This window comes from Prionailurus viverrinus, chromosome C1 (assembly GCF_022837055.1).
Source record: "Prionailurus viverrinus isolate Anna chromosome C1, UM_Priviv_1.0, whole genome shotgun sequence".
Classification (NCBI taxonomy): Eukaryota; Metazoa; Chordata; class Mammalia; order Carnivora; family Felidae; genus Prionailurus; species Prionailurus viverrinus.
This window is the reverse complement of record NC_062568.1, coordinates 190,646,221-190,671,688: the sequence shown is the minus strand read 5'-3', so window position 1 is coordinate 190,671,688 and position 25,468 is coordinate 190,646,221. Positions and strand designations below refer to the sequence as shown.

The 25,468-nt window shown below is 57.0% G+C and overlaps 1 protein-coding gene across 2 annotated transcripts; it reads left to right on the top strand.

Annotated features, from left to right (window-relative positions):
• The first annotated feature begins 7,262 nt into the window (after window positions 1–7,262).
• TINAGL1 (tubulointerstitial nephritis antigen like 1) lies at window positions 7,263–17,331 on the top strand. 2 transcript variants are annotated; one of them, XM_047872584.1, is made up of 12 exons: window positions 7,263–7,471; window positions 7,599–7,650; window positions 9,469–9,532; window positions 13,161–13,253; window positions 13,447–13,561; window positions 14,644–14,767; window positions 14,861–15,011; window positions 15,141–15,330; window positions 15,432–15,477; window positions 15,748–15,871; window positions 16,647–16,692; window positions 16,794–17,331. In XM_047872584.1, the coding sequence occupies exons 1-12, from the start codon at window positions 7,412–7,414 to the stop codon at window positions 16,932–16,934; spliced, it is 1,206 nt and encodes a 401-aa protein (XP_047728540.1). In that variant the 5' UTR covers window positions 7,263–7,411; the 3' UTR covers window positions 16,935–17,331. The 2 variants fall into 2 exon arrangements, with proteins under 2 accessions (XP_047728540.1, XP_047728541.1); XM_047872585.1 differs by lacking the exon at window positions 7,263–7,471 and adding an exon at window positions 8,153–8,470 and having other exon boundaries at window positions 7,510–7,650.
• Window positions 17,332–25,468: the final 8,137 nt, after the last annotated feature.

The window sequence follows — 25,468 nt, the reverse complement described above, 5'->3', positions numbered from 1 at the left end:
TCTCTGGGCTTCTCCTTATCTTCTCTGCTTCTGGTTCATCCTACTGAAGGGCTGACCCATCCAGCCTTGACTTGAGAGAATCCAGCTACCCTGCTGGCCTCGAGCCCCACCCAGGTGTCCCCCCCACAACCCGGACATCTCCCCCCACCGGCGAGAGGCACAGGGTGACAGGCACAGATTACTGGTGCTTGCTGGAGAGAGCATCCCTGGGGGTAGGGTGGAGCCAGTGGGGGGCTGGGGACCTCCTACGAGCTGGGGCACTTGTGGGCACCCATGTGAGCACTGAAATGACCACTAACTTTTGGTGTCTCCCCCTGCAACTCTCAAACTCCCAAGGATCTCCCTCATCTAATCCTGCTGGTCCCTGAGCTTCCGACCTTGAGGGAGTGTCTTCCCCTCCCAGCACCAGAGAGAGAGGGGTTTCAGGTTCTGGCAAACCCCATGGGCGTCAGCTGCACTTCTTGTCCCCGTGTCTCATGACATTCCTCGGGATCCCGGAGCGAGATATCGGTCTCTTGTCCAACTAGCGTGAGGTAGGTTCCCGATATGTGAATCTTGCCCTCAGTAATTTGCTCCTTTCAGGAGATGGTGACTGTGTTTCTGACTGGAAAGCATGCGTCCTGGCCCATCTCCGGTGTGTCATTGGCCCTCTGCCCATGTGTCGTTGCCCACCCCTGGGAGACGCGTGGGGCTGTGACTGTCCAAGCTCATGTACACAGTGCGTGTGTAGGGATTCCAGACCTGTTCTAGTCCTGCGTGACGGATTTAATCTGGTTTCAGTACGGGTCCACCCAAGAGGTTTGAGCGGGTTTGCATCAGTTTCACCTAGTTTGTTTGTTTTTTTAATTTAAATTTTTTTTAACGTTTATTTATTTTTGAGACAGAGAGAGAGAGACAGAGCATGAACAGGGGAGGAGCAGAGAGAGGGGGAGACACAGAATCGGAAGCAGGCTCCAGGCTCTGAGCCGTCAGCCCAGAGCCCGACGCGGGGCTCGAACTCACGGAACACGAGATCGTGAGATCGTGACCTGAGCTGAAGTCGGACGCTTAACCGACTGAGCCACCCAGGCGCCCCAGTTTCACCTAGTTTTAACAGGCTTGACTCACTCCATGTCTGTTTAAGCACATTTGTGTCTCCACCCGGTGGCATGTCGGCATCGTCGATTCCAAGTGGGTTCCGTATATTCAGTCCTATGATCCTCACACCTCAGGTAGAGACCGTGTCTTCGTTTAACACACGGAGAAACTGAGGCACGGAGAGTCTAAGACGCCGGCCCCAGGTTTCGTGGTTCCCGAGAGGCAGAGTCAGGATCTGAACCTCTTCCTTCTGGCTCCTGAGTCTGTGCTCTGAATTTCGGTGTCGGGCTCTGGCAGTGCGGATGAGTGTTCGAACCCCCTCAAGAGGGGTTGATTCGATCCAAGCCAGTTTGTTCTGGTTTTGCCAACGCGAGCTGCTCTGGTCTGGCTCAGCTGGCAAACGTCCGGAATGTGACACATGGCCGTCGACACACGGATCTCAGACCCCGTGGATCCTGGTGATGGAGGCCCACTGTATTGGTTCTCTAGGGCTGCTGTACCAACAGAAATTTATTTTCTCGCAGTTCCGGGGGCCCGAAGTTCAAAGCCAAGGGCCATTCTCCCTCTGGAGGCTATAGGGGAGAACCTGCTTCTGGCCCCCCTCCAGCCTCTGGGGGCTTCAGGTGCTCCCATTTCACTCCAGTCTCTGCCTCCGTGGTCACACTGCCTCCCTCCCCGTCCGTCGGTGTCCCCTGTGTGTCTCCTGTACAAGGGACACTTGGCAGGGGATTTAGGGCCCACCCAGCTATCAAGGATGACCTCATCTCAAGCTAATTACATCCGCAAGGACTCTTTTTCCAAATAAAGTAACAGTCATAGGTTCCGAGGATTAGGACATCGATATGTCTTTTTCAGGGCCTCCATTCACCCCATTATGACCACTAAGGTCACATCAAGTATTTCCCCTTCAGGACCCAGCTCTTAAAAGTGACTCTGCGCCTTCACCCAGCTGTTGGGGTTTTATCACTTTCTGCTTGGGGATGAAAGGGCAAAGTGCAAAATGTGCTGGCAGCCATGTGAGAGCCTCTTGGGCTTTTCAAGACCCACTTCATAATATTCCCGGGTGGGAAGGTCAGGGCTTCCCAGAAACATCAAGTAAAGTGTGGAAATGTCTCTGTAAACAGGCATTCAAAGATAGTACTAGCTTTCTAAGGTGTTTGCTGGCCATCTCACCAAGCTTACTATGCCTGGGGGAGCCTTCTTTCGTGAAAGTGATCCCCAACCGAAGGAGGGCAGATAATGAAGAGACGAGGGGGAGCTGTGAACCCCAAATATCCCAGGACTCCTGGCCCGGGTTGGTAAGAAGCTAGCAATTTAAATGTGGACGAAGATATGGAGCAACGGTGTCATTACTCAGCAAATAGACTCTGCAAGGAAGCAACACCCAGGGGCCTTTTGCATTCAACTGGCCCCAACACCAGTGATGCAGAAATATCACACAAAAGCGAAAGCTGGGTTTCTCTGTTCTGCATTTTCCCACCTGCACTGACAGCTGAGAACCACACACACTGGCAGGTAATGAGGGTCCGCTTAGCCCTTGAACACATCTGGCCTCTGCAGAGGCGTGGGTCCAGGCTTTCAGGGCTTGGGCTTGAGGTCCTGTTCTGCTCCTAACAGCTGGTGTCACCTTGGGCAGGCCGGAAAGTCTTTCTGAGTCTTGACTTTCCCATCCGTAAATTGAGATCATTGGATCACCCGGGGAAAGCCCTATGCTTGGCACATGCCATGTATGACAGAGAACAGACTGGTGGGCCAGGGCCGTCACAAGTTCATGGTCAGCAACTCCAAATGGTCACGCTGCTCTCCTGGAAATCCTGCTCTGTTTCTCCAGTGGCCTTGGTTGTGATAACGGTTTCACACCTAACCCTTAATCCTTCACCCCTTCTCTGTGCCTGTCTCACTCTGGTGGCGATTTGCTCCCATTGGAAAAAATGGAAACCATCAGAGGAAGTGCTCTGGTCTTTGTGTAGCTAATTCCACAAACCTATCTCCTCTTCTCTTCCGCCTCTAGGGTCGTTGCCCTGGCTCCTCTCAAAGCCAGCTGTCTTCTTGTGCTCTGGGTCCCCTCCCCTCTTACTTTATCAAGGACTTTGCTCCTAGGTAATCCCCTCTCTCTGTATCAACAGGTCCTCCCCTCCTGTCACTGCTATCAGCGCAGAGACATGGTTTTGGATCCCCCATAGTTGGACAAAACCCTCCCTTGACCCTTCTCATTCCCTTCCAGCCAACACTCCAGTTCTCTGCTTCCCTTTGCACTAAAACTTCCTGAAAAGTTGCCTCTGGTGGTTCTCTCCAATTCACTGGTTCCCGTTTGCTGTTGCAACCGTTCCAATCCAGCTTCCAGCCTCTCTTTTCCACTTAAGACAGCTCTCGGCAAGGTTGCCCCAGTTTTCCTGTTGCCAAAGCTAGCGGACCTTTCTCTCTGCTCAGCTCACTCGACCCGTGGGTAGCATTCCATACAGGTCAACTCTCCCGCCATCTTGAAACACTCTCTCTAATTGGCTCCCTGACCTCTCAGACCTGGCTTTCCTCCTTCCTCCCTGGCCACGCCTGCTTGGTCTACTGTACCATTTCCTCTTCTCCAACTTCTAATATGGGAAGGTCCCCAGGCTCAGTCTCCTCCTTCTTTTCCAGTCTGAGCTGGAAACCAGCATAGGTCACATGGTAGTCTATAGGTCCAAATGTCCCTGAAGCTGCCCAGACTCTGTCTGTCGGCCTAGGAGCAGAGCATTTGTGGCCACCTTCGAGGAGCCCAGGAGTCCCGCTCGATTTCTCCTGTCTCCCACCCCTCCCATCTGCTCCTTTGGCAAGTCCTGCCAACCCCACCTCCAAAGTAGGTCTCGAATAGGTCCCTTCTCTTGTCTGCACGGCCACCAGCCTCATTCAAGCCCCCAGCGCTGCTAGCCTGGGTCCCACTGTTGCCTCCTACATGGCCCCTTGAAATTCACTCTTGCCTTGTGGTTCTCTGTTCTCACCACAGCGGCCAGAGGGGGCCTCAGAGGGGGCGTTGCTCGTGCGCCTCCCACGATCTCCCTCCCACATTTTTATCTCTTCAGCGATCAGAAGACAATTCAGGCGCCTCGCCTCGCTCCATCCTGACGGTCCCTCGGGGCCTCATCCCGCCCCTTGTCTCCACTCAGTTACTACAGGGCAGCTGGCTCTGGGCTTCTGTTTCCCAAACAAACCAACTTGTGCCAGACCTCCGGGCTATTGTTGCACTCATCGGCTCCCTGCAAAACCCTCCCAGGCTCCAGAAACGCTGGCTCCCTCTGGCCCTTCAGGTCTCAGCTGGAATATCGGCTCCTCCCGGAGACGCCCTTGACCACCAGAACCCCAGGTCCCCACGCTGTGTGCATATCTACAGAGACTTCCCTCTGTGGAATGACTTACGGGGTACGTTTGTTTGTCTGCTTGTTTATCTGTCCATCTTCCTGTGAGGTGGAAGTCTTGACCCTCAGTCTTACCTGCCTCAGGCTCCAACGTGCCACAGCGGTGTACCATTCTGCCTGTCACAGCCCCCAAAGGCAGGGCTTTTCATGACGGAATCCAACAGGCCCCAGGAAGCCTGACATGTCACGACATGACCCAACACGCACAGCATGAGTCCTCGCTTGGATGTCCCAGATATCACTGCTCCAAGCTCTGGACATGGGCAGCTGACCACAATGGGCCACAGGGGACCGCCCGGCCCTAGCCGGAGTGTCATTTGGGGCCCAAACATCTGAGTCCCCAAGCCTCAAGGAGTGGGCCCTTGGCCACAGACCTGGGTTCAGTAAAGCACAATGGACCTCTGTCTTCTCAGGAGGTTCTGCTCAGCCTCTGGAGGAGAACGACCCATTCTGAGCACCCAGAGCAGCTGGGTGGTGGCAGCCGCGGTGCGGGGGGAGGTAAGCACTGGACTGGGGACAGGAGAGGAGGCTTGGGCCTCTGCCCTGCTGTGTGAGCTTAGGCACGTCACTGTCCCTTTTTACTTACACCTCCCTTTGTAGAAAGAGAAGAGCATGAAAGGGCCTCTAAGGAGCATTTGGGTCCAGATAGGAAACCAAGGCTGAGAAAAAGGGCAGTGTCCGCCCAGGATCATAAGTGAGGGAGGACAGAGTTATCATCAAGCCCAGGTGGCCTGCCTCCCAGAAGGCAGAAGGGCTCAGAGGGTAAGTCCCGCTGTGACTCCTCACCTGTTGCTCTGCCCCAGGCCCTTGGACCAGAATAAGACAGACAATGAGTCCCCGGAAAGGAGGGGGGCCATGGAAAAGGAAAGTGGGGCTGGAGCCCCCACCCTAGCCCTGCCCTTTTCCTCTTCTCTTTGGCCAAGGAACCCACGGAGTCACAAGATTCCATTTGGGCTGGGCTTAGTGCCAACATCAGTGATGACAAGGGACACCCCCCCCCTCCAAGCCCTGTTCTTGACTCTGCGATCTTCCCTTGCTCTGTGCTCCCGCTTCCTATGCACAGACAGGCAAGAACAACAGGCAAAGAGCCAAAACTTGCAAAGAGACACAAACAGACACCTACACAGATACACAGACACTTAGCGAGACAGACACCTAGGAGATAGGCGGGCAGAGACAATGACAGTCACACAGTTATACATACAGACACACAGGCCAACAAACACACAGACACTGGCAAAGAATACACTGACCGACAGATAGTCACACACATGACCGGCACAGAGGTCACATCCAGACGGACACACAGACAACAGCACACAGGTAACAGACAAGCGGACGCAGAGATGTACTCAAGCAGAACACCCGACGAACACATACACACACACACACACACACACACACACACAGCAAAGGCTCACACGGGGTGGGGGGGACCTACAGGGGAGTGATTTGGGGCAGAGGACAAGCAGGTGCTCCAGGACCACGCCCCAGCCCCCAGCCCCAGAACCAAACTGAACTTGATCCACAAAGGTAGGCGCTCGGGGTATGAGCTCTTCTGAAGGCGGCCTCCACCCCCCAACCCCGAGGATGTGACGTTCACCAGTGCCTGCCGAGGGGCCCGCCTTGCAGTCAGATGAATGGAGGATAGACGGGACAAGGGACTTCCCAACCAGGAGTGTGTCGAGACTTGTGGACAGTGACTAAGGGTGACTGGAGGGAAAGGGGTGAGGTGGTGACAGGTAGGGAGTCTGCATTCTGGCCGTGTGACCTCGGGCAGGTTTTCTTCTGAGCCTCAGTTTCCCACTAGGCTTTGGGAAACTGAGTCCCACTAGACTCCCAGGTCCCTGCAGGGAGCAGACAGGCCAGCTCCTGGTATGTCCGTGCTAGTCTGGGGCCCCAGGACGTTGCTCCCTCCCCCCACCATCCCTGCAACAGGGTGACTCCCTGCCCAGTGCCCCCTGGCAGGGGGTAACCCAGTCACAGATGGCCGTTGTCCTGGTCCCCCCACCCCCACCCCCAGGAGCTGGCCAGCTGAGGACATCCCCAGGCTGGGGGAGGGGTGTGGAGTGGTCAGAGAGAGGGCAAAGGGAATCCCCATGCCTGATGCTTCCCTCCCCCCGCCCCCTGCCCCAGGGGCCGGTGTGAGATGCCCGTCTGAGGGTGGAGAATCTGTCCAGGTGTAGTTTTTCATCTTTTCTGCTGTTGGAGTCCCCTGGCCCGGACCCAACTGGTTGGCAGAGGGGCTTGCGCAATAGAGAGGTAAAAGGTGACGGCGGGCATGGCGGGACAGAAGCCCCATTGTTTGGGGCCCAGGCCGGCCCGGGCAAAGGAAGGGTTTATCCCCCGGGCAGGAAGGGGGGCTCCGCGGGGGGGCACCAGCTGCCAGGGCTCTTGCCCTTGGGCCCCGGAGGGGGGCAGGTGCCAAGCAGGATGCCCTCAGGGTTGATAGAGGGGGCAGCGGTTGGCAAGGCGCCTGGGCAGCCTGGGGAGGGCAGGCCCAAAGAAGAGTTGTGGGCAGGGAGGCGGCCCCCACACCACACCCACCCCACCCCCTCGGAAGGATGAGCCTCCAAGGCCCCTAGAGCAGGGTCCTCAACCACCCTCCTCTGGATTCCAATCATTCCTGGGAACGGAGGCGGCTTGGGGCGGTCCCAAGCCTGGGGGGCACGGGAGTGCAAGGCTGTTTTTAATACTGAAGGGTCAGAGGGGTCTCAGAGATGTTTGCTGTCCCCACCCTCCCCATCATTTCCCAAAGTTGGGTCCAAAACTCGGAGCTCCGCTGCCCCCTCTCTCCCCTTCTTCGCGGCAGCCCCTCAGCCCTGCGGCGAGGCCCATTGGGAAGTCCTTACGGGTGTCAGACCACGATCCTTTCTGCTTCGGTTGCAGTTCCGCCCCCGAAGGGCACGAACGGCTGCCGTCGGAGACCCGGCGAGGACAATCACATGCTCACTGTCCCTCTCACAGGTCCCCGCTCCCGCTCCCGAGTTACAGGGCTACTCCAGGTGCGGGGCCAGCCGGGGCCCCTCCCTCCCGCCTCCTGGGCCGGGGGGCGGTGCTGCGGGCGGGGCGGTGCAAAAAGCGGTCCCGCCCCGCACTCCTCACTTGACTTTGAGTGTCCCGTGGTGGCAGGAGCCGGGAGGCCGGAGGCGCGTGGGGCAGCCCGGGCGCAGCCCGTCACCAGGTAGGGACGCTCCCCTGCGCAGGGGGCAGGGGGTGTGGGGTGTATTCAGAAGGAAGGAACAGAGAGGAGGGGGCAGGCGGAGGGACCGTGAGGGATGGCAGAGAAGGAGAGTGGAGGGGGGCACGGGGACGGACACAGAGGAACACAAGCTCAGGGGGTACCGGCGTCAGGCATGGAGGTTGAAAGAGGGGCAGAGGGACCCCGATAGGAAAGGAGACCTCAGTGCGAGCTGTGGGTGTTGAGCCAGGGGCACCAAGAACGCCACAATCCCCACCTCCTGTCCTTGAAGGTCTCCGGGGCAGGTCAGGGAGGGGCTCCATTTCTTGCCCTGTCCCCTTCCTTCCCGGGTCCTGCCTGGGGACGCAGGAATCAGGGTCTCTGACCCTGCTGAACCCCCTTGGACTCACAGCCCCAGGAAGCTGGGAGATCAGTCCCTGGGGTGCCAGGGAGTCTCTGCAGCCCGCCACCTCTGACCCCTGACATCTGCCCTCCCCGGGCCCAGGAGGCACCATGTGGCGATGTCCACTGGGGCTGCTGCTGTTGCTGCTGCTGGCCGGCGAGTTGACCCTGGGTGCCCGGCGGGGTCGTGGGCGCCGGGAGCTAGCCCCGGGTCTGCACCTGCGGGGCATCCGGGATGCGGGCGGCCGGTACTGCGGGGGGCAGGACCTGTGCTGCCGGGGCCGTGCCGACGACTGCGCCCTGCCCTACCTGGGTGCCACCTGCTACTGTGACCTCTTCTGCAACCGCACCGTCTCCGACTGCTGCCCTGACTTCTGGGACTTCTGCCTCGGCGTGCCACCCCCCTTTCCCCCCATCCCAGGTGGGCACCAGACGGCCAGGAGGGTGGGTCGCCTTGTCAACCCCAGACTCAGCAAGGCTCAGGAGCGAGGCGGACGCACTGACATGTCCAGGGGAGGCTTTGTAGAATCTGGGGAGAGCCCCCGCCCCGCTGTCTGTGGCTCTGGGACGTCCCCCTCTCCCCTCTGGTCTGACTTGAATCTCTCCAGCAAGACTGAAAGAGAGAAGATCCTTGGTCGGTGGGGTTCTAAGCTGGCCCAGGAGAAAGGCAGTCTCCTGCCCTTTCTCCCAGTCCTGTCTCCCTGCCAGACGTGGAAGGTGCTGGCCCCGCCTGCTGACTCACCCTCAGGCTGATAAAGCCTGGGGGGGTGGGGGGAGCTGGTCAGGCTCATCTCCGCCATTCCTCTGCCTTTGCTCAGGATTCTCTACCCTGAGATGGCCGGTCACACCTGAGAGGTGGGGCGAATGTCTTCCTTCCTTCAGCCCTGTCACCATCCTTTCCCACGCCCTTGCCCCTGGTCCCATAGGAGAATCACTTGAATCCCTTCCCCCAGTTCTGTGGGCCTGTGGGGGTGAGACCGAATACCCAAGTTGTCACATCCCGAAGTGCTGTGTTATCTTAGGGGAGTCGCTTGCCTTCTCTGGGCCTCGGTTTCCCCACGCCCCTCCCACTCCCCATCTCCAAGTTTCAACTCATGTAAATGGTAAAGGATCTAAGGAATGTGATGGCTGGTATCCAAGTGAAGCAAGAAGGAGCCAAGTTGGGGGTCACTGAAGAACTTCCCAGGTAGCTGTTGGTATGTTACCCAGCGGGAGATGTCTTAGGAAGTTATAGTTTGACTTTAGTTTCAGTGAGGGCTGGGGTGTGTGTGTGTATGTGTGTGTGTGTGTGTGTGTGTGTGTGTGTTGTGTGTGTGTGTTTGGGAGGATTCCCAACACCTGACTTCTGAGGACCTGGCCACCCGAGCCCGTAGTCTCTGGTCTTGATTCCACTTCTCTCCTCCTCTTCCCTCCCTCCAGGATGTACCCATGGGAGTCGCATCTATCCAATCTTAGGAACCTACTGGGACAACTGTAACCGTTGGTGAGTATGCGGAGCTTGAAGGGGGCTTGCCTTGTGGGCTCTATGGCCCGCAGACTTGGTTCAGACCCGATGCCTGCGGCTCACGTGCCGGGGACAAGTCCTTTCCCTTCTCCGAGCCTCAGTTTCTTCGTCTGTAACATGAGAATTTTTACACCCATCCTATCAACTCCTAAAACAACACTCTAACAGCATTCCCCAGGAGTGGCCAGCCATGGATGCCTGGCCCCAGGTGTGGCCCCTGAGCTGGGAGTGCTTCCCTGTCCCTGCTGGCTCGGGCTGGGCCACTGCCCCTCCCAACCTTTCTCCATGTACGGGAGAATCTGGAGAAGGGGGCGTCAGGAAGGAAACCTCTGACTGTAGCATCCGCTGCCGTGGACGGGATGAGGGTCAGGGACGGCTGAGCTGGTCGGCCGCCAACCTGCAGCAGGGCCTTCCCGGGAATGTGGCCCCTCCCCCGCCCTCCCTGTTCTGGTAGGAGGATGAAGGGTCAGGGGTGCTCCCCTACTCTAATCTGAGGCCGGAGGTGGGGAATGGGGAGGGGGTGGGTAGGAAACCTCGAAGGCCTAATGGAAATGATGGGGACCCTGTGGCTCTGAGGAGGTGGCCCTGCACCCACGCCACACCACGCCCTCTTTGCCCGGGACTGCAGAGGCCCCAGGGAGGAGGACACTTTTTGGAATGCATTACGCATAAGCTGTTTCCATTGCCTCACTGGTGTGAGGGGTGCTGGGTCACAGGGGAGTGGGGACGAATAGGGTTCAGCATGTGTCCGCGTGAGAGAACGCGCGTGTGGGTATGGTGTGAGTGTGTGTGGACTGGGCGCATGTGTTCAGAAACATGGAACATGCCTGCACGAGCCTGCAGCTCCAGATAGGACGTCTCTGGGCATTGATGGGTTAACCTCTTTCCCACTCTTATCCCTGGGGCCTGGCCACCCTGGGCCCCTCTGGAATGCTGGGGCCTGCTGCCACCAGCCCAGTCTAGACCTGCTTGGGCAGCCCTGGGGGCAAAGAGGGAGGCGGCAGGAAAGGACTGACCAGCCTGAGGTCCCCTCACTGCCCTTGGTGGCCCCCATTCCCTGTGCTCGGCACCTGAGCGAGGGTGTGGGGTCGTGTCTGCAGGCCTTCTAGGCTGCTTGAGCCCTCGAGGAATGCTTGGAGAGTCTGAGAAGGAAGAGAAGCCTGAGAGAGCCGCTTCCTACGCAGCCTCCTCCCTCTGTCCCGAAAGTGCCCCCGCCCACTCCCAGGGCCCAGGAGCCCAGCCATACTGGGTTTGTTCCCCTTGAGGCTCCTTAAAAGGCAACAGGGGAAGGAGGCAGTTTAGCCTCTTGTAATAGCAGAGTTATGAGCTTGTAAAAGCATTATAGAATTCATAGAATGCCCTGATCCGTCGACACCTATTTGTTAAAGACCTACTAAGTGCCAGGCCCTGTGCCGGGCCAGGGAGGTGCAGCCAGATGTGGTAGACCGCCCTTGAGGTTGCACAGGAGCCTCCGGTCTAACAACGGAGCCCACACACAAGTAAACATATGACAGCCTGCGACAGGTGTGGCAGGGAAAGGGCATCATGGGGGGGGGGCCCTCGTGTAGAGTGGAGTAGGGACAAGGGAAGATGGCTAGACAAGGAGGGAGCATGGGGGCCATGGCTCATGGGAGGCTAGGAGGTGGGACAGACCTCACTGCGGTTATGAGGTGGGGACAGAAGGCCCAAGGAGGTACAGGCCGCGTCCATGGGTCTCATAAGCCGTGCTGAGGGTTTTGTATTTTGTTCTAAGTGCCGGGGGAAGCCACTTGGAGGCACACTGCCTGATTTATGTCATTCAGAGATCTCTCGGGCTTCAGAGTGGCTAGGGAATGCACCGTGGGGGTGGGTTGGGCGGGGGTGGGGGGTGTAGAGAGGCAGGGAGCCTGGGTAGGAAGGCATGGTCCGGGTGACAGGTGACAAGGGACTGGAGGAAGGTGGTAGCAGTGGGGGGGGGGGGGGGTGAGGGGCAGGTGAATGCAGAGCCGTCCACGATGTGCCATCCCAGGACCTGCTGATGGCGGGCGCAGGAAATGGGGGCACGCCATGGACCGCGGCGAGTTCTGGTTTGAACACCTGCGTGAATAAGGTGCCATTTCCTGAGCTGAGGATGTTAGGGAAGGAGCAGTTTGGGGGGAGGGCAGTGTGGGCCATTTTCAGTTTGAGCTACACCCAGAGGAGATGTGAGGGGGCCAGGTGGATGGGAGTCTGAAACTCCAGAGACGGGGAGTCTAGGGTTCCTGGCCCGAGAACTAGAGCAGTAGGTAATGATTCTTGAGCACCTAAGATGGGCCAGGCCCTGTGCTAAATGCTTTATAAGCTTTACAAAACCTTGCCATTTAATTCCTGGAAGGTGGGACTATTCATTTCCTCGTTTTATGGACAAAAACACTGAGGGAGAAAGAGTTCACCTGAGGTCACATGACTAGTCAGCCAGTTGGAACCCAAGACTTGAATTTCAGGACCCCTGCTCTTAGCCTCTTCACCACAGTGCCTCATTCACTCGTTCATCCAACAAATATTTATTGGGGGCCTGCCATGTGCTAGGTTTTGGTTTCTAGGCTCTGAAGATACCACACAATCCCTCCTCTCCAGGACCTGAGCGTCTGTGAGGAAGCAGGGATAAGCTGTACACATAACTCAAGATATAGCGTGCCACATAGTGACGACGTGATCAGGAGAAAATAAAACCCGGAAGCGGGATAGGAAGGAGGCCAGGGCAGGTGATGTGTGAATGGAGGCTTGGAAGAAGTGAGAGTGAGCGTTGGGGATATGGGGAAAAGAGCAGCTCAAAGGCCCTGGGGCAGGAGCACGGCTGTTGTTGACCAGTCAGTGGAGCCCCAGGAGCCAGGACTCAGAGGAGGGGGTCACAGAGGGGACAGGAGGACAGATCACGCAGGGCCTTGTTAACACGGCCAGGACGCCGGCTCTTACTCTGTGATGTCAAGCCAAGGGGGGGGTTTTGGGGCAGGGGGATGGCATGACACCACTTGGGTTGCACAGGGTCCTCTGGCAGCAGTAGTAAAAATATACCGAAGTGTGGGTGCAGGGCAGACATGGGGAGAACAGCCGAGAAGCTGTGGCAGAATCCAGGGGAAAGGTGATTGGCCCATGATGGCTGCAGGAGAGAACGAGACGAGGTTTGGATCCTGAATCCAGGTTTGGAAAGCCAACGCGATCTGCCACTGAATCAAATTAGCGCCTGAGGGCAGGCGTCAAGGGTGACTCCCAGGCTCCCGGCCTGAGGTTCGGGAAGGATGGAGTGGACGTTTTCCACGGACCGTGGGGAGAGCACGCGTGGGAGTGGGGGGGTCAGAAATTCGGCTTGGGATGTGTTCGGGTTGAGCTGCTGTTGGACACCCCAGTGGTGAGATTGTGTCCTTGGATCTGGAGTTTAGGGAGAGATCCATCCAGGCAGCAGATACAAACCCGAGAACTGTGCACTTGACGTTGACATCTGAAGCCACCAGGCTGAATGGGATCATCTAGGGGTCTTCCCATCACCGCTGGCACAGAGCCTCAGGTCCACGTTGACTTCTGAACCCCCCTCCCTTCAGAGGATGCCCAGCCCCCTCCCCCCACCACCTCTTCGTTTCTGCTCTTCTAGCACCTGCCAGGAGCAAGGGCAGTGGGAGTGTGACCAGGAGCCATGCCTGGTGGACGAAGACATGATCAACGCCATCAACCGGGGCAACTACGGGTGAGAGGCCCTGGAAATGCCCCCAGGTGGCACAGACACACATACATTCCCCCCGAGATGTACGTGCTGCCAGGCACACCCAGATTTCACTCACGCGTAGGCTTGGCCAGGATGCGTCTCTCCTACCCATACGCACGTACCTCTAGGACCCTCAGTCCTGGCAGATCTGTGACTCCCACCCCTACTCTTTCAGATGGCGGGCTGGGAACCATAGCGCCTTCTGGGGCATGACCCTGGATGAAGGCATTCGCTACCGACTGGGCACCATCCGCCCTTCTTCCTCTGTCACCAATATGAACGAGATTCACGTAAGTCCATCCTGCCATCTCCCCATGGCCTGGGACCCCAGGAACCCTGGCACCCTGGGTCCTGTTCCTCCAAGGCCCCGGGCCTAGACCCCTCCAAGAGGCTGTGTGTCCCTGGACACACATCACTCCCCTTCTGCGGGTCTTCAGTTCCTGCCCATAACAAGATATGCTGCCCAGAGAGAACTGATGCTCGGATTCTGAGTTCTGTGGTCCCAGCCCGAGTCCCTTCGTGGCCTGCCCAGCCTGGGAAAAATGCTATTCCTCCCAGTACAGCTGGGTCAGGGCCCAAGGGGCCAGGAGGTCACCTTGGTATTTTCGGAAGGGAGGGACAGATTGTCCTCTGGCTCCGGCTAGAGAGTAGGAATTCTCGGAAACAAATGCCGACTCAGTGGAACCCCGAGGGAGGAGGGGGCTTCTCCCCTCCTGCCAGTGGGACCCCCTTCGGGCAGAAATGGGAACCATCCCCGGAATAGTCAAAGGGTGAGGAAGGGGAACCGCAGCAGGACGAGGCTGAGGCACATGCTACAGGAGGCAGTTTTGGCCAGAGTGCCCCTCCCTGCAGAGGGACAGCAGCTCAAGGCTGGGGTGACCAGCCCCTGCCCCTGTCCTTACTCCCCTGGGCCTCTGCTATTTTCTGCCTCCTGCTGTTTGCTTTGGCAGCCTGCCTGGTCACAGGACCTTACTGCTTCTTCCCTCCCCTGCCCTTTAGGGCCCAAAGCCCAAGGTCCTGGTGGGAAGAAGGAAGTGTCAGATCAGAAGGTGCAGAGGAAGAATGAGGGAGTGGGGGTTGAGAAGGAAAAGTGGGTGACCCTGGCCTGGCCACTTCTCTGCTGGCCTCCGTCCCCTCATCTGTAACTCATCAGGACTGGCCACCCCCACCTGACCCTGAGAACGCATCAAATGGTGCTTGGGTCTTCCCCTTGAGTCGATGTGGAGATTACTGGAATCGCTCGGCAGCAGGAATGCTCAAGATCGAACCGCGGAAGGCCCTAGACTCTTGGTGGCCCTTCAGTGCCAACGGGCCCCTGAAGGGTAGACGGGGGCAGAGGCAGGAGGCAGACGGAGTGACTTTTGCTTTGCAGACAGTTCTGGGCCCAGGGGAGGTGCTGCCCACAGCGTTCGAGGCCTCTGAGAAGTGGCCCAACCTGATCCATGGGCCTCTTGACCAGGGCAACTGTGCAGGCTCCTGGGCCTTCTCCACAGCAGGTACGTCCAAGGGTGGAGGCTGGGGCAGCAGGAAAGGAGGGCCAAGGCCCGAGCCCCCTGACGGCCCTTCTGCCTCCCCCCCTCCCCCACCAGCCGTGGCATCCGATCGCGTCTCAATCCATTCCCTGGGGCATATGGCACCTGTCCTGTCGCCCCAGAACCTGCTGTCTTGTAACACCCACAACCAGCAGGGTTGCCGTGGTGGGCGTCTCGATGGGGCCTGGTGGTTCCTGCGACGTCGAGGGTGAGCAGCAGAGGGCGTGGGCAGGGAGGAGGATGTGAAGCGTGGGCCTCAGGAAGGCAACCCTCAGGAGGGGCCAGGGCCACGCCCATCACATTCACCTCTCCTTGCTCCTTCCTCCTCCTCCTCCAGGGTTGTGTCCGACCACTGCTACCCGTTCATGGGCAGCGAGCGGGACGAGGCTGGCCCCGCGCCCCGCTGTATGATGCACAGCCGGGCCATGGGTCGGGGCAAGCGCCAGGCCACTGCCCGATGCCCCAGTAGCCATGTCCATGCCAATGACATCTACCAGGTCACTCCTGCCTACCGCCTCGGCTCCAGCGTAAGTTTATACTTGGTTGAAGGGGCAGAGGCAGGAAGGCTGGCCAGAGGGTGGAGCCTCACGCCTGATCGACACTCTCCTCCCCACCCCCAACCCTCCAGGAGAAGGAGATCATGAAGGAACTGATGGAGAACGGTCCTGTTCAAGGTAAACGCCCCTCATCCTGCCCCCTGGTTCCAGAAGCTCGTGCCTGCTTGAGACCGAGCACGGCACGGCAGCGCAGGGGGTCTGCACAGCATTGGGTAGCAAGTCCCACTGGGGCTGGGAGTCAGTGGGACCTTGTCCCCTCCCCACGGGCAGCACCCTGGGCGGGGAGGGGGGTGGGGGGACACTTAGAGTCTTGGTATGGGTCTGGGCATGCGTCTCCAGACCTGTGCCGATGGGCTGAGCCGGGCCTACTTGGACCTCTGCCCACAGCTCTCATGGAGGTGCACGAGGACTTCTTCCTGTACCAGGGCGGCATCTACAGCCACACCCCAGTGAGCCTTGGGAGGCCAGAGCGATACCGCCGGCACGGGACCCACTCGGTCAAGATCACAGGGTGAGGGGCTTGGGGGCCAGAGAGGGGAGGGGGCCGCAGGGCTTGCACTGGGGGGCTCCGAGCCTACCTCGAATCCGTCCCGTCTCTCTGCAAAGCCCCGCTTCGAAGAGGAGCAGACCAAGACAGAAAAAGAGGAGAGGTTTGCCTCGCACCGAGAGTGGGGGCCTTTGAAGGTTTTCTAGGAACTGGTCCTCCCTTACACACTGTGATAAAATTCACTCCAGTGTAATACAGACAAGGATTCAAGGGTTGCTCAACCTCACTCCATCTCAGCACCCACCCCAACTCTGCCTGACTCACGGACCCCCACCCCTGGGCTTCAGTGCCCCCACCTGATATACCCAAAGATGTTCGAGTCACTGATTTCAATTGTCCAACCAATGAAATGTACTTTGCAGTGGGAGTCTGGGACCTCCAAGGTACCCCAACCTTGCGGTCCCTGGTACCCAACCCCCCCCCTGGCTTCCCAAGTGAGGAGAGAGGGCAGGCAGACGTGTGAAGTTGTGAGGTCCCGGAGACCTGGTCCCCAGGATGTGGGGCCCTGGAGGAGGGAGGCCCAAGTTCTCCCCCTTTCGGCTCACCCCTCCAGTTATTCCGTTGGTGCCCAACCCCACGTGGGCGTGGGCACACAGACTTTGAAAGGTGGGGACTGAGAGTAGAGAGAGGGTTAGAGCCCCGCCCAAGCCTGGAAGGGAAAGTGCCCTGGGGTTCGAGCCCCTCAAGGCAGGTGGAATCAGCGCCCTCTCCCTCCCTGGCTCTGCCGCGCCCTCCTCAGGTGGGGACAGGAGACGCTGCCCGACGGAAGAACGCTCAAATACTGGGTGAGTCCCTGCCGAGGGTGCCCTGCGGCGGGCCGCGGCCTTCTCACCGCCCCCCACTCCCCCTGCCCGCCCCCCTCACCACCGCCCCTCCTCATCCCCAGACGGCGGCCAACTCGTGGGGCCCAGCCTGGGGCGAGAGGGGCCACTTCCGCATCGTGCGCGGCGCCAACGAGTGCGACATCGAGAGCTTCGTGCTGGGCGTCTGGGGCCGCGTGGGCATGGAGGACATGGCGCACCGCTGAGGCCCTGGCACCGCGCCGGGCTGGCCGGCGGAAGAGCCCCTGGGGGGGCGACGCTGCCCACCCCGCCCCGCCCGACGGAGCTCCGGGGGCGCAGGCGGGCGCCTGGGGTCTAATCCCCCTCGCGCAGGTTCCGCTGACGCAGCGCCCCGCCTGGGAGCCGCGGGCAGGCGAGGCTGGCGGAGCCCCCAGACCTCCCAGCGGGGACTGGGCAGGGCCTGGCCCGGGAGGAGCGGGCCTGCAGATCCCAGGCCCCGGGCACCCCCCCGGCTCAAGACCACGGAAGCCAGGACACCCCCAAGTCTCCAGCCCCACTACCCCATCCCACCCCCGTACTCTTATCCTCCAAAGATATTTATTTTTCTTCTCACGGTTTTAAAAATAAAAAGAGTACTGATAACTGTAGTACCTTGGAACTTTGGGGAGTGGAAAGCCAGGCAGGGGCTGGTATGGCATACGGTCAGACAGCAGGAAGGAGGGCCTGAGGCCTTGCTGGTGAGCAGGGGTGGGGAGGCTAGAAATCTTAGTTGCCATTCGGCCCTATTTGTCAGTGGTCCTGGGCACGGACCCACTTGGAGGTGGGGCATGGATGGCATGGCCTCTGGCCCTCAGAGAGACATGGGCCCGTGGGAACCACCTTTCAGACGCTGACTCAGCGCTGCCCGGTGGGGGGAGCCTGACCCACCAATCAGCAGAACTGGCGCCAGTGCCCAGCAGGCAAGGGGGGCACAGCCCCACAGAGGCTGGAGCCTCTGTCTCCGCAGATCAGCCTCTCCAAGCCACCCAGGCGAAGCCCCTCCCCCCCCCACTGCCTCCTCCCCCTGCCCCTGGGCCACGCTGGACCTGCCTCTCTGAGTACTCTCCCTACCCCACCTCCCCAGGATCCCCGTATTTCTAGGCCATGAGGACCCACTCCACCAGCCTCCTCACCAAAGCTTCTTCAGCCCGTGCCCAGGCTATTCCAGAGTCCTCACTGCCCCTCAGATGTCCTGTGCACAGGCAGAACCGTCAGGCATTTGCACATGCTGTTCCCCAGTCTAGATGCCCCTCCATTCCATCCTCCACTTGCCCGTCTGCTGTTTCAAAGCCAACTCCACTGTACCCTCATTCAGGTAGTACCTGAAGGGGCTGCTGGTGTGCCAGGTATTGTGCAAGGGACCCCAGGTTTCCCAAACCACCGACCCTACCCAGCATGGCCTAGACACCTCCTGCCTGGACTCATCTACACCCTGCCCTTTCACCCAGTATTTTCACTTCTCTGGGTGTCTACCTACCTCCTCTGTTATGCTGGAAGTTCCTTGAGAGCAGGGACTGGGTCGGGTTCATTAGGGGTCCTGGCACCCACACCTGTACCCTGGTATAAGGGGGCATTACGGTTTGTGGAATGGTTGAGTGGCTAGGCCCTGTTCTTTCTCCCTCCACTTGGCTCCCAAGACCCCCGCCCAGCCGGTCCCTCTGGGCGCTGGGGTCCCTTCCTTTCCAAGAGCCCAGGAGGGCTGCGCTTGGGGAGGGGGCTCCCGGAGGCAGCAATCGTCCTGGTCTGGTCCCGACCCCAGCCGACCGAAAGGCAGGGGGAGCCTGAAGGGGGACAGCGGGAGGTCCTCCTCCGGGACAGGCAGCCCCTCGGGGCCGCGTCCCGGCATCACCTGAAAGGAATGCGGGGCTCCCGATAAGCGGCCGCCTTTGTCTCATTTCCTGTTTGCCAGGACGTCCCGAGTCGGCTCCCCTGGGCGGCCCGCCCGTCCGCAAGGAGCCAAAGCCGCCTGGGGGGGGGGGGGGGGGGGGGCGGGGACGAGGGCGGGAGGGGAGTCCCGAGCGGGGCCCGAGGGGGCGCCCGCCCACCACCGCCTCCGCGGGGCCGGGACGCGCGCCCGGCTGCTCCCACCCCGCTGGAAAAACCCCCGTCCAGCGCCCGCGCGGCCGGGCGAGGCTGGAATTTTCTGCAAGGACCTTTGGCGGAAGCAGAGCGGGGTGGGGAAGGGAGGGGAACAGGGGCGCGGCCGCGTCTCGGGCCTCCGGCTGTGCCAACACGGGGTGGGCGGGCGATCTGCGGACCCGTGGCGGTCGGCCCAGCCCTTCCTCAGTTCTGTCCGCGGCCAGGGAGCCCCAGGGCCTCCCGGCGGCCGCCCTGGAGCGGGAGAGGGTGCGGGTGGCGGAAGGGTGCTGGGGAGGGCTGAGCGAGTACCTCAGTAACCTCCGTCAGCCAGGGTACCTGCCCTTGGGTAGTTCATAAAGAAATCCTGGCATCCCACTCCCTTGCTGTGTGTCCTGAGGCTGGTCCCTTTCTCTCTCCGGGCCAAGGGCTTGGGTCTTGAGGCAGACCTGGGTTTGAACCCCTGCTCTGTTGGTTACACTCGCCGTGCTTAATCTTGCCGTCTCAGAGCCTCTGGTTTTCTCTCTAGTGGGGATGATAGTACTCATCTCCTGGTGGTGTTGGTAGGATTACAGGAGACAAAACATGCCAAGCATGTAGCGCAATGCTTGGGACTTATGAAGGGCTCAACAAATGGTGACAGCTGTAATCATTTTAAGGGCATTGGACTTGATAATGCAGAGGCTTTTCATAATGAGCTAAGCATTTATTGAGTGCTTAACCACAGCTTTCTGCCAGCACATTGTTCTGAGTGCTTTACGTATACGATCTCATTTAATACTAGAAACAAACTCCTATTTCCTTATTTTGCAGATAAGGAACAGAAGCATAGAAGAATCTTGGAAGTTGGCCGATGCAGGATTCAAACCCACGAGGGCTGAATCCTCCTACTAATCGGCTTTGCGTTAGTGGTAGTGGCTGATTGGCAGTGATGGTCCAGTGTCCCTTCCCAGTCCTCTCCCTGCTTGGGAAACTCTTACTCGTCCTTAAAACCCCAGCTCAAATGCTCCTTTCCTGGCGTCCATGGTCTAGTCCACCATTCTCGGCACAGCCGGAGTACCTGTTGACAGCCTTTGCTCCTACACAGGAATGAGGCAGGATTTTTTTTTTTCTTAGTCCTGTCCTTTCCTATCCACTAAATGTTCTGCTTGGGCATTCATCCTGGTCTCCTGTGGGGCTCTGTGGGGTCCCTAGTCACCTGACTCTAGTCTCCCCCGGAGCTGCTGAGTTCTATCGCTTCACGAGTACTGACGCCTCACATCTTCCTGGTATCTTTGCCAAATCCTCATCCTCGCCTGGTGCCCATTAAGGGAAAGGAATCTATGCTTACCGAGCCTGCAGCAGGCCGGGCCTTGGGTTGGGTGCTTCACATGCTTTAGCTCATTTGTTACTATGCACATCCCTGTGAGAAAGTATATCTTTAGAAATCGATGCCAACCGGAGAGGTGACTCTCAGAATGCAAGGGAGAGGCCAACTCCTAGATTGTGAGCAGAGCTGCTGGGCCCGAGCACAGCCCAAAACAGGGGCCCAGATACTGCTGGGTCTACCGACTGTCCCTCTCTCTCCTCTGCCTTTCCCTCTGCAGACTAACTGCCATGAGGAAGGACATGTGGCCAGTGATGACAGCTCCTGAGCTTTTCAGCCCGCAGCGATTTTCTCAGTTTGGGTTCCAAACAAGACCGATGGAACAGGGAAGGCTTCTGATCAGCCTGGCTGTGGTCAGAGGTCCACCTGTGGGCCAATCACTTGTGGCCAAGGGACAGGATCATAGGAGTGGGGACAGCCCTGGCTGAAACAGTGTTTGGAGCGGAGGAGATCCCCAAAAAAGGAGAGGGCTGCTGTTCCAGGGCAAGTGGGTGAAGCTGAGCAGATGACAGAACAATGCCCATGGCAGCTAGGGATCACTGTTACTCCTACTTGACAAAGAAGTCGAGGCTCAGGGAGGGGGGTGACTTGTAAGGCCACACAGCTGATAAATGGTGGAGCTGGATATGGACCACACTGTCTTCCAGTGAATTTGTAGAGATCCCCTTTGCAGGTCAAAGAGTGAGAGATTCCTCCCCCCGCCCTCCCCCCCCCGCCAGCTTCCCCCCTCCACTCCCTGCTGAGCCCTGGGGGATTTCACCCACTCCCTGAAAATTCTGTGGCTCTGACCACAACCTGCAAGGCGGCCTCTTCCCAAGGTGAAGCAAGGCTGAGTCCAAGCAACCCTTGGAGGGTAGCATCCTGCTTCCTATTCCAAGGGTCGCGGCAGGGTCCACCACGACGAGATGGTTAACGGGAGTTCGCCACTTCACAGATCAGGGAGACGGCTGCCAAATGAACCTTACTGGACATATGCGCTATAGGAAAGAATGGTTATTACCCGCCCCCCCCCGCCCCCTCCCCCCTGTTTTACGGGGAGGAAACGCTGGGCGAAGGGGAGGGGAAGTGAAGTGCCCTTCCCAAGGACGCATTGCTAGGAACTGGTAGAGAACTTCAACTGTCAGGCTCCAAAGCCTGGGTTTTCCCTGCCCTCTGTCCTTGTGCACACGCAGCCGCCCTTCATCATGTACCCCAGCAGGCTCTGTGGCCTCTAACTCTGCAGGGATGACTAGGGCCTGAAGTTTGGGGGCTCACAGATGCTGGTGGTCGTGGTGTGCCTGGAGGGAGGGGGAGTCATGTGGCTTATGAACACCCAGGACGGCTTGGCTTGGGGCTGCAAGGAGGTGTGAGAGTCTGCAGAGCAGGAGCAAATCACTGCTCATCCTGGAAAGTCAAGTTCAAAAGCCGCCTCCTCAGGGGCGCCTGGGTGGCTCGGTCAGAGTCAGCTCAGGTCATGATCTCATGGTTCCTGAGTCTGAGCCCCAGAGCATGGTCTCTGTCGTCAGGGCAGAGTGTGTTTCAGATCCTGTTGCCCTCTCTCGCTCTGCCCTTCCCCACTTGTTCTCTCTGAAAAATAAACATTTTTTTTTTTTAATTGAAAGCCTCCTCCTCTGAGAAGCCTTCCTGACTCTGTATGGTCATCGCAGTCCTCTGAGCTCCTACCCCCACCCCACTTTGTCCAGCATAGTATGCCTTCCTGACTGTAGGCTTCTCAAACAGGGCTGTGCCTTGCCCTCTGTGCTCTTGGCATCCCTCCAACCTCTACTGGGCACAGAAGGGACACAGGAGCTGTTTGTTGGGAGAGTGGAGGAATGATTGAAGGAATGGATGACCCTGGCGGGGCCCAGATGCCTGGTCACCCTTGGCAACAGGGCCCCCTGGTGGCTGAATCCGTAGGTCGCCCTACCGCAGCCCAGAGAGATCAGGAAGAGATCCAAGCTGACTGTGTACCAATGTTGGACATACATTCCCTCATAACTGCTCTTTGAGGCCGGAGACTGGCCCAAGGGGATAAAGAAGGAAAGGGCAGAACTGGGGATGGCTCTCAGTCTGTTGGCCTTCAGAGGCTTGTGGTTGCTGTGGCCCCCACTCTGCACCTGTTACCCACATGTTGTGCCCCAGCCTGTCCGCGAGAGGTTTTGGCTTTGAGGTTTCTCTCACCTGTGGCATCATCCCCCCACTCCTGCCTCCACTCAGGCTGCCCTGTCCCCCCCCCGCCCCCCATCCATCCCCTGCCAGCACACACACACACACACACACACACACACACTTCCCTTGGAAAGCCTCTAACTCAGAGCCGGACAGACCCAGGTTCAAATTCCAGCTCCCCTAAATAAATTCCCTGAATCTCACTTTCCACTCTGATCTTCAGTTTCCCAGTCTGTACAATGGGAACAGGGACCTCTGTGAGACCTAAATGGAGAACTTCCCTGAGAATGAGGATATGAGGGAAACAAGCTGGGCCCACTGAGAGTTGGACAGAAGAAATTGATATGTAATGAATCAGAGCAGAGATGTCCAAAGTCATCTCAAAGGGCCAGGCTAGTGTGGTCCTGCAGAAGCTGACAGGCATTAAGTGAAAGTATTGACCCACCTAAAGTAATAAAGCATCCTCAGACAAAGGTGAGTCCCAGTGACCCCAAGATACTGAGTTTGGCCAAGGAGAGACAGCTCTGGCTATTGAACCAGTGGCCAAGCTGGACAGGTGTTGAAATGGATGAAGTGGGTGTTACTGATGGGCTTTGAGTACTCCCTTTCCCCTGGGCACTATGACGCTCTGGAGACCTGGAGGCTGTGACTCTCTTAGCCTGGGGCTATGAACCCAGGGTCTCCGTCTCAATGGTCTTTGAGACCAGGCAGATCCAAGAGCGAGCCAGGAGTGTGAAAACAGGGAGTGGTGGCGCCTGTGTCCAGCACATGTTAGAGAGTGCGCCCTTGCCTAAAGGCATTCAGAACCAATGACTTAAACACACGATGCCAGCCTGCATCACTCAGGGTCCCAATAGGAAACGGATGGCATACTTTGATTAGGGGAATTGGGGCAGCATTTATTTTTAAAAGGACTAATGACGAAGCAGGGCGTAGGGGAGTCACAAGGGAGAGTGCAAGAGCCTGGGGCAGCATTAGCAGCAGCAGCAAAGCTTTCACCCCTAAGCCTGCAGGGTCAAAGCCAGGGAGAGGTGACCCGTACTCGGATGGAAAGGGCTTCCAGAGCAGAGGAGACCTCAGCGAGAAGGAGCTGGGAAATAAACACCCCGATTCCACTCTCTTCCTTCCATCTCATCTCCTGCTGGGATCCCCATTTGCCGAACCCCACAGGATGCCCCAGCTGTGGACTTTGAAATGAACAAAAAATACACTTCTCTCTTATTTTAAGCACTGTTTTTAGAGTCTTTGTCACATTGGTCCCATCCTAAGCAATACAATCGTAGAGGAAAACACCTGCCAGGAAGTTAGAATAATCGCGAATGTATATGTATCGTGAACTTATATTTCTCTGGCAGGAATGTAAAGAGACAGTAACGTATCTATAAACAAAGCGGGGAGTGTTCATTAAACTTTCGCAAAACCAATGGCTCAAGTAGCAAAGCATTGGTGAGGATACAGAAGTTTGAAGAATATAATTAAGGAGCTTCATCTACTGGGTAAACATAAACTTCTATTACAGCCCCCCCCCCAACACACAATACTCATTGTTTTCAAGCTCAAGTGGAACATTAAAAAAAATCACATACGTGGCATGAAGAAAGTCTACAATTTTTTCCAAAAATCAATATCACTGCCAAGTTCTCTAATCCCAATGTAATAAAATCAGAAACCAACAATGAAAGGTTGGCCAAGGAAATCCAATATGCTTTGTAACTTAAAAACTCATTTCTAAATAAGTCATGGGATAAGGAGAACATTATCGTGGAAATTACAAGATATTTAAAACTAAATCACAATAAAGCTAAAGTGGAACTTGAAGGAAAAATTCTAGCCTGAAATGCATTTATTAAAGACAGGAAGGATTGACAACAATGAATTAAGTGTCTGACTTGAGACGAGGAAAAGGCCATCAGAAAACCCAAAGAGAGCAGAAGAAAGGAAATAATAAAGCAGGAAGGAACGCTATGGAAACCAACAGAAAGTTGAATTCTTTTAAAAAGACTTAGTAAATTCTTCTAAAAGCTTCAGCAAAATAAACAAATTATTTGCACAAAATATACCATATTAGGAACAAAAAGGATAGGACTAGAGATGCAGTCAAGCTTTTAAAAAATCACTTTTAAACACCATGGAGAGTTCTGACGAGATGTCAAATCAAGATAATAGATAAAACACAGGAAATAAACCCAGAAAGAAAAAGTAACTTGCAAGAAATGGAAAGCAAAAACATGATTAAGCGTGGGAAATTCAAATAAGAGTGGACTTAAGAAAAATTCTACAGGGGCGCCTGGGTGGCTCAGTCGGGTGAGCATCCAACTCTTGATTTCGGCTCAGGTCACGATCCCGGGGTCATGGGATTGAGCCCCAAGTTGGGCTCTACACTGAGCAAGGAGCTTGCTTAAGATTCTCTCTCTCTCTCCCTCTGCCCCTCTCTCCTACTCCTGCACACACGCACCCTCTCTCTCCAAAATAAAATTTTTTTAAAAAGTTAAAATTTTACAGACATTTGGGGAATAAAATAAAGAACGTAAGACCAAAAAAAAAAAAAAAAAAAACAAAACTGGGAACAATCAAATTATAGGCAGGAAGCTAAGATCAGGGTTCAAAAGTATTCTAACTAAGGTCCTTGATTGTTCTAGAAGAGGACATTGATTAACTTTAGACTTTGTTAAGTTGAAGTGGGCATGTTAAAAAATTTTAAGGATGACTAATGAAAGAACAGAAATAGAATGTATTCTAAACCTGCAGAGAGGAAACAAAGGGAATGAAGACAGTCCAATTCGTTCACCTCCAGGCAGGAAATGACAAATAAAAGAAGCAAAGGAAAAGCTTGGTGTGGCTGTCAGTTTCCAAGATGGCCCCAATGATCCTGCCTCCTGGGACCCACACCCATGTGGAGTCCCCTCCCATAATGTGCAGGTGGGACTTAGTGACTTGTTCCTGTGTGGTAAAATATGATAGAAGTGATGGTATGTCACTTGCAAACAGGGTTGGCCGTCTTGGGAGTATAACCCACGTTCTGACAAAGGGCACTGTCCTCACTAGGGCTCCATGCTTGGTTTAGTGCTCTGCTCTCGCTGACTTGAAATTCCTACCAATTTAACAAGGGAGCCCACGAGTTATGTAGCCAGTTTTGCTTCCAAGGTCAGG